Consider the following 9312-nt stretch of genomic DNA (forward strand, 5'->3'; position numbering starts at 1 on the left):
CTATCATTCGTTATTTTCAAAATTGCTTGCATAATCAAAATTTCAAATATTTAGACGTGTCAAACCTTATTTATCCCATCTCATCATATAATCTTAACATGTTATCTCTTACAAGAATCATAATTCTTTCTATCATATAATACATTATATTGAACCAACGCCTGCTATAAATATTTTAAATATATCAGTTTAAAAATCAAATTAGAGTATTTATAATTTTTATCATTTTAATTTATGAAATATTAATGATATTCTTTAAAATATTAAAATAAAATATTAAATTAAAATATTTTAAATAATCCAAATAAATTTTTTAATTGTAGTATATAAAACTATGCATTTCAAAAAAATAATTTTATAAAATTAAATATAAATATTCAAATAGTTATAATGATCGTAAATATTATAAATATAAATATTTTAAATATATTTTTTTTAGAAAAATCAAATTAGATCATTTATAACTTTTAACTTTTTGATCTATTAAGTATTGATGATATTCTTTAAAAATATCAAGTAAAACTATTTCTAAATATTCCAAATTATAATATTTAAAATGTTTATTGTAGTATATAAAATTATATATTTCAAAAAAAAAAATGTTTGACAATGGAATAAATATTGAAATTCTGACAGGTTACTCAAGTATAATACTCAAGTATGAATTTTTGACCCGTAATATTTTTTGTTTAAAAAAGATATAATACTCAAGTATGAATTTTTTACCCATAATATTTTTTTCTTCATAGATTGAACAATTTTATTCATTTTTTATAATTCAAATTAAATCATGGCATATGTAGGCATGACCACGGTTACGGTTATTACGGTTAAAGTTAATTAGCCACTGGTTACGGTTATAAATTTTCTTTAACTGTAACTTTAACCACTATCTATACGGTTAAAACGGTTATGGTTACATAAGGTTATGGTTATAATGGTTACAGCTAAATACAGTTACAGTTATTTTATAATGATGATACGGTTAATATTGGAGAAGAAATCTTACGAGTTACAGACTTTTAATACTACTTTTAGTAAGATGAAAAAATATGGTATAAACTAAATTTTCTTCATTTCATGCAACATAGCATTACAACATATATATTTGAGAAAATACCATTTTTCTACTGTTTTTATATGCGGTTTTATTTATAAAAAAAATCTTTATCTAAACATTTGATATTTGTTTTTACATTACACGTAATTATAATTATATTTTTTTAAGTTTTATCTATGCGGTTAATAGTGCGGTTAACCGTGCGGTTAAGTAACGGTTTTGATACGTTTACGATTAATTAACGGTTACAGTTAGTATATTTTTTAACCATAACTAATCTATCTTTACGGTTAACGGTTACGGTTTTTAACCATTTTATACGGCTACAGTCCGGTTACAGTTAAAAAAGGGTCTGGTTACAGTCCGAAATACGGTTACGTTAGCTTTTGGTCATGCCTAGGCGTATGCAAAAAAAATCTATATGTTTTATTAGTATGGGGATGATATGATGAATTATTTGTTTCACAAAAATAGAATCATATAAAGATGAGCGGAAAAGTATAATGATTAATAACAAATTAATATGGTAAGTTAGATATCAAATCTTATATGTCTATTTTGATTGGTCATTTTTTGCTTTTAAAACTAATAATGTATTTTCGTTTTTGTAATTTAATTAAATAACATAAATTAGTATTTGACTTGTTTATTCTAAATGAGATTAATTAATTCACTATTTAAATTTTTTTATCTCCAATGGTATTCTAATGTAATAATTTACAAAAATCAAAGTTACTTATATTATGTACTCTCCAAATATCATTGATCCCAAATCTTCAAAGTGTTTATATTTGCTATTTTCACTATTTTATTAGAATAATGTTTTCTAAGGGTTTTAGAACGATAACAATTACGCAGTGTAACCATGAGAAATTTCTCGTTATTACCCCTTAGCTAATCATTAATATTTTAGGCTCTTATACTTCCTCAATACAATCGTTCTTGCTCTTTCATATTCTCTCCTCATACCTTAATATTAAATATTATCATTTAATTATGAAATAAGGTCTTAATTAATAGATTTTAGTGGATATTTAAAATCCCAAAAATGAAAACAACCACTATATAAATACTTATGAATCGTGACGCTTGATAGTTCTTACCGTTGAAAATGGAAGCAAAGCTAGAGGTTGTAGGGAGAGAAATTATCAAACCTTCTTCATCCGCACATCATGATCGCCTTCAAGTGTCTTTAATAGACGTCTTTTTTCCTCAAATTTACGTTTCAGCAATCTTCTTCTACCAAACCGATGCCGGTGGAGAGTCGCCGGCGATCATCTCCGGGAAGCTTAAAAGCTCTTTGTCGGAGACTCTGTCACGTTTCTATCCTCTAGCGGGAAGAATTGAAGGCTTCTCCATCAACTGCAACGACGAAGGAGCCGTGTTCACCGAAGCACGTACTGATCTCCTTCTCTCCGATTTCCTTAAAAACAACCTCGATGATACCAACAATCTAGGAGAATTTTTCCCCAAAATTGAACCAGGAGAATCTGCTGGGACATGGCCATTGTTGAGTGTTAAGGTATGTTTCTTTGGATCCGGATCAGGGGTTGCGGTCACTGTTGCTACATCTCACCAAATCTGCGACGCAGCATCGTTGTTGACCTTTATCCAAAGCTGGGCTACAGGGAATGGTGACATGGCGGTAACTACTCCTCATTTTATAGGAGCTACCATTTACCCTCCTCCCCAAAACTCTCTCCAGGCTACTTCATCGGATGATCTTTTCGGGCTTAAAGGCAAGTGTGTTACCAATAGATTCGTCTTCAAATCCTCTAAGATTGCTGATCTCAAACGGAAGGCCGCTAGCAAGAGCGTTCCGGTACCTACACGTGTGGAAGCCATCACATCACTTATCTGGATATGTGCCACAAATGCCTCACGCGCGCTCTAACTCATCGGTCGCTGCAAAGTCAACGCTGATGAGTCAAGCCTTGGACTTACGGCTTAGGATTCCCGAGATGCAATTGGTAACTTACAATCGCCTTGTGCCATCACCAATACCACATTTGGTCAGAACTTGTTGATCAGTGTTATGGGAAATTACTTATCAGAGGTAAAACCAGACGTAGACTTATACGCAATGTCTAGCTGGTGCAAAAAACATTTCTACAAGGTTGACTTTGGATGGGGTACTCCGGTATGGGTAGGATCCGCTTTGCATACCATCTATGACAACACGGTGTATGCGTTGTTAATGGATTCAAAGGATGGTGAAGATGTAGAAGCTTGGGTAGGCTTACCCGAACAAGACATGCTCATGTTCGTTCGTGACCAAGACTTGCTTACTTATGCGGTCCTTAATCCTCCAGTTTTGATCTAAACCAGTGACCAATATCTTAAATTTCGGTCATGAATATCCATGATTGAACTATGCTTTGATTTAATCATTATTTTGCTTTTGCATTTTGTTGTGATTTCAATAAAGAGAACAATCATTTCAATTTTCATGCTACTTGATGTATGTTTGACCTTGATTGGTTGCACTCTATTTAAGTTATTTAACATTTGTGTTTGGCAACTTGCCTTTCTAATTACCAATATCGCTTAAACAATTTGAAGGTATTCAATAGTTTCCCTATTTCTTACTTTCTAATCAATTTGGCTCGATTCGATTCATGGTTCTGATTGAATATTTGAATCCCACAGAGATTGAAACCTATAATACAAATCCGTCAAAAATAAATAAATGTAGAACTCAAATAACTAAGCAAGAAAAGGAGGATAAAGCAAATAAACGCAGAGAAATATGCAGAAGTTCATAAATTGTTTCATACAAGGAGTTCAGAAATACGTAATTGATTTATTATATGTCTTAGAACTCAAATCGTAACTGTGTATTAAGATCTACTCCCGCAGCATCAATTATCAATGTCTAGAGAATTCAATTACTCAACTCTCGCAGGTAATTTGACAATCAAGACATGCAAATCAATTATGATATACGGGACTAAGCCCATAATCTCTTAGTAATTTAAAAATAAAATAAAAAATCAATTAGGATTTGATTTGTTCACAAGATCATCACAACTCGATTTTTGTAGCTTAGGAGATCGACCTCGTCTAAACTAGTTCCGGTAATCTCGCCATCTTAACTGCGTAATCGTCGACGACTAATTTCTGGCCTCGCTTTGGAAGTTGTCCGAGAACTCTATTTATTGAGAACATCAATGACAATACTACTTGGCTTCTTACCGACAACTTTCATGAAACCTGGCCTTTTTATCGGCGATGCTGGCCATAGTGATAGACTGATAGGTGAAGCCCATGAATTCCGTACTCTGCATACTTTGATATATTTTTTTTTGGTCAATTTGCTATTCATGATGAGATAACTTCTAACAAATCCATCCAGTTTTCTTGATCCATCTTCCGTGGACCCATCTAGCTAAAATATTGATTCTGGAATAGAAAATGGGCAACCATAGAAATCATCTTCCTCAACCATAAAAATGAATCAAAAGTCTCTTTAAATACACTAATGATGGGCGAACCATGTGGTTTTGAAGAAATGCTAATACTTGGACGTTGATAAGATCTTTCCATTTAGCACCACCTTACAATGGCATAGCCTATGACTATTCATGATTCCATAATTGAATCAATTAAGAATAAAAAAAATATTCTTGTGATAGGTCCTGTTCCTGGTCAATACACTAATAACGGGCGAACCATGTGGTTTTGAAGAAATGCTAATAACTTAATTACGTTACATTAAGTTATTACAAATTTACAATTATGGAGTGTTTATGAATACTTCTTTCTAACGTATCCACGTGTGATTCAAATCTCTATACTATTAAAGGGAAATACAAATGCAAATGGATCGGGTCAAAATCAAAAAATTGACCCAAAATTCTGAAATCGGATCTTTGAATTTTTTTTTGGAATATGATTTCTAACTATAATAAAAAATCGAACTAAAATAAAATATTTATCAAAATCAATTAAAATCTGATTGTATTTATGGTAACTAATTATAAAAGCATATTCCGAACAATACTATACATTAATTACGTATAATATATTTGTTTATCTCTATACTATTAAAAGGGAAGTACAAGTGCAAATGGGTCGGGTCCAAATCAGAAAATTGACCCAAAATTGTGAAATCGGATCTTTGAATTTTTTTTTGGAATATGATTTCTAATTAATATTTAATAATGAAAAATCAAACTAAAATAAAATATTTATCGAAATCAATTAAAATCTGATTGTATTTATGGTAACTAATTATAAAAGCATATTCCGAACAATATTATACATTAATTACGTATAATATATTTGTTCATATATTTTTGAAACTAATTCCATAACAATCAACGTTTTTGTCATTAATTTTGCTTATTTTAGCCAATTATCATTAATAGAAAGATTTCTTGCTTGCTTCAAAAGATTTCTAGAAAATTTATCACAACTAACCCATCTAATTTATAAATTAAGTAGATATTTTTATTTTGGTCGTGTAAATTAAATTGATATGAAATCCATGTAACTAATTTTAATTTAATTAGATTAAATCGAAATTATGGTATTTTCATACTTATAGCTTACCAAAGAAGTTTAATTTTAAAATTATAAAGATGTCTTGAATATGATTTTTAGAATTATTCAACAAGATGATAAATATTTATTAAATTTTGCGAATCATAAAAATAATAATTAATTTTTAATCATTATATTTCACCTTTCAAAGTTTCAATCTCTCATCTAACAAATAAGATATAGATTCTATTATTCTTATGTCCAAAGTCTATTTTGTTGTATGACTAAATAATATTTCCATTAGAGCTGTCAAAGCGAGTTGATTCGTCCCGTTAAGCCCGTATTGTGATAGGCAAAATATATTTTGACATATAGTTAGTCGTTTCACACGACCCGTATATAGCATATATGAAACACAAACCCGTCCCACAAATGTATGCTGATTTGCGGGGTTTTCCGTGGATTTATTTTGATTAATTTTAAAGTAACGAAAATTTAAAATACTACTAAAATAAATAAATAAAGAAAATTTAGAGAAAATAATTTTATATCTCATTATATTTATAAATATTATAATTTCATTTATTAAAAGTTTTTTAAATTACCAAATGTTGAATAAATTATATTTTTATCAATAAATACTAACATGCTGGCTGATCTGCTAACCCGCGGACGAAAACCGATTAAAACCTATGATCCACTGCGAATCAATCCATGTGATCCGTTTATTTACGGGTTTAATATATTTTCACAAATCTACCCCATAGTGAGATGATTTGGGCACGACCCACGGTTTTTGACCTATTTTGACTGCTCTAACTCCTATGACTCGTCTAATTTTAGAATTCTAAAACATAAAATTCCATTTTGTAATCATAATTACTATGAACGGTTTAATTATAAACAATTTAACATTTTCTCTACAACTCGTTATTATGAATATTTATAAGTACACTACATGATTCGCTCTACTTAAAACAGCATAATATTAAAATCAACGTATGTAAACCAATATTCTCCTATGGTGGACTGCGGGTCCGATCCTAGTATATAATACATAATATAAAGACAAGAGTTCTTTATAAAGACAAGAGTTCTTTTTAAATTCAAATAGTATCAATTCGTAGCGACATTGTTTAGCCACCTGTCTTAGATATTTTAAATCTTTTGTTGAATAAATTTATATCCTATACAAGCATTATAACGTATTTCTATTTAAATTATTATATATGTGACAACAATAGAATAACGAATTGATGATAAATGAATTATATATCATAATCACATATGACCCAAGTAGTAGTACACACCATCAGAGTAGAAAAAAAGATCATAGAGTTTGAATGGAGATTTACAAAGGACTTTAAGAATCTATTAAAAAACCTGCTAAAAGAAGAACAACCTTACAAACTAAAAAAATCGCACAAAACAGTTAGAATACCTAAAGTCTTTATATACCAATGTGTCGCAGCCCTAAAACTTAGAAAAAGGAAACTTTAAAAAAACCTAACCGATCAGTATAAAAAGTCAAACCTATAAGTTTCGTACGTCTTTGGTACCGTCCAGGGAAAAGTTTAACTTTTCGATCTTTATATTCAACTAGATGTGGATTCGTGCATTGCCGGTCGAGATTATCATTTATAATATTTTTATTTTATTTTTGTAAGCTTAACTAAAATTCTATAAACATATTATTAGAGTATGGTTTGATATGGCTTAGTCAGATTGATTTTCTGTTATTGTAAACCGGAGTAAACCGGATGATCCGTTTTACACTATAAGTCAAACATGTAAACGATACAGAATCATAAATGAGAATAACGTTTTCTTCTTCATCTTTGTAACAAACTTTCTTCTTGTTGATTTCGATCAATTTCTGCGTTTTGTTCGCCGAAATTGTTGTATCGATCACTTTGTTCTTCATCTCCGTCGTGAAATCTTGTTTTTCCGATGGCGCCAGCTCGCAAAATCACTCGTCGCACGGTCCGCGTTCCTGTTTCAGCTCATAGATCGGTTAATCGCGATGGTTCTTCTTCTTCCAAAGGTTCTCCTGTTAATCGGAATCACAATTCAACTCCGGTGACTGTATCGCATGATAGCATACATTCTCCGTATTACTTACCCAATGGCGATAATCCTGGTATTTCTATAGTCTCTGAAGTGTTTGATGGTACGAATTATGATGATTGGCAAATTGCGATTAAGATAGCTTTAGACGCGAAAAACAAGCTAGCTTTCGTTGATGGATCTGTTCCGAGACCTCTTGAATCGGATTCTATGTTCAGGATTTGGTCTCGTTGTAACAGCATGGTGAAATCTTGGTTATTGAACTCAGTGTCGAAGCAAATTTACAAGAGTATTATTCGTTTCAACGATGCCTCGGAGATATGGAATGATTTATTGACTCGTTATCACATTACTAATCTCCCGCGATCTTATAAGTTGTCTCAACAGATTTGGTCACTTCAACAGGGTACTATGGATCTTGCAACTTATTATACTACTTTGAGAACTCTTTGGAATGAATTGGATGCTTCTGATTGTGTGAAATTATGCAGAAGATGTGACTGTTGTAAAGCTATGGACAAAAGAGGAGATCATGCTCATGTTATTAAGTTTTTGGCTGGCTTGAATGAATCTTATGCCGTAATTAGAAGCCAAATCATAATGAAGAAGCATGTTCCTTCCTTGGCAGAAATTTACAATTTGTTGGATCAGGATCACAGTCAAAGAAGCTTCACACCTACTCCTTCTAATGCAGTGGCATTTCATGTTTTTGCTCCTGAATCAGTTCAACCTTCTGTCAATGCACCGTATGTTAAACCACAAAAGGTTATTTGTTCTCATTGTGGATATACAGGACACACAGTTGATAAATGCTATAAGATACATGGGTATCCGATGGGTTTCAAGCATAAAAACAAGAATCAAACAGACAAAACTCTCACTGTCAACCACACATCTCCTGTTAAACCTGTAGTGGCTCAATTGGCAATGACAGAGACTGCTATAAATGATTTACTTATTGGCCTTGCAAGAGTTCTTACCAAAGATCAGATCAATGGTGTTGTTGCCTACTTTAATTCACCGCCTACTACTGCATTCTCTTCTAGTGCTATGATCACAACTTTACCTGTTATATCTTTCTCTTCTTCTACTATTGGTTTTGTTGGAGTTTTGAGAGCAGCATGTAATGTTTTGTCTTCTGAATCGTGGATTATTGATAGTGGAGCAACACATCATGTCTGTCATGATAAAGCTTTATTTCTGAGTTTATCTGAGACTTTGAATAATTCAGTGACTTTACCAACTGGTTTTGGTGTTAAGATCACTGGTATTGGAACAGTAAAACAGAATGAGTTTCTGATATTGAATAATATGCTTTACATTCCTGACTGTAGGCTGAATCTTCTGAGCATCAGTCAGTTGACTAAAGATCTTGGATATAGAGTGACATTTGATGAGGCTTCATGCATTATACAGGATCCTATCAAGGGGCTGATGATTGGTAGAGGAGAGCAAATTTCTAATCTCTATGTTCTGGATGTTCAGAGTGTTGTCAATCCTGCAGATCAAATTACTTTTTCTACAAACATTGTTGTTGATTCTAGTCTCTGGCATAGCAGATTAGGTCATCCTTCTATGGAAAAATCTGATATTATTACAGATGTACTTGGTTTTAAACAAAGGAATAAAAGATCTTTTCATTGCACCATTTGTCCTCTTGCAAAACAAAAGCATCTTCCGTTTAAATCTAAGAACAATGT

General features: G+C 31.6%; 1 protein-coding gene across 1 annotated transcript; it reads left to right on the forward strand.

The window, feature by feature from the left end:
• The first annotated feature begins 2171 nt into the window (after nucleotides 1-2171).
• Nucleotides 2172-3403, forward strand: LOC9301659 (BAHD acyltransferase At5g47980). The gene is given in 3 exon segments (XM_021016313.1): nucleotides 2172-2948; nucleotides 2950-3016; nucleotides 3019-3403. Coding segments are annotated over 3 exon segments (1209 nt in total). The 3' UTR covers nucleotides 3384-3403.
• Nucleotides 3404-9312: the final 5909 nt, after the last annotated feature.

Source organism: Arabidopsis lyrata (genome assembly GCF_000004255.2).
Source record: "Arabidopsis lyrata subsp. lyrata unplaced genomic scaffold ARALYscaffold_8, whole genome shotgun sequence".
Lineage (NCBI taxonomy): Eukaryota > Viridiplantae > Streptophyta > Magnoliopsida > Brassicales > Brassicaceae > Arabidopsis > Arabidopsis lyrata.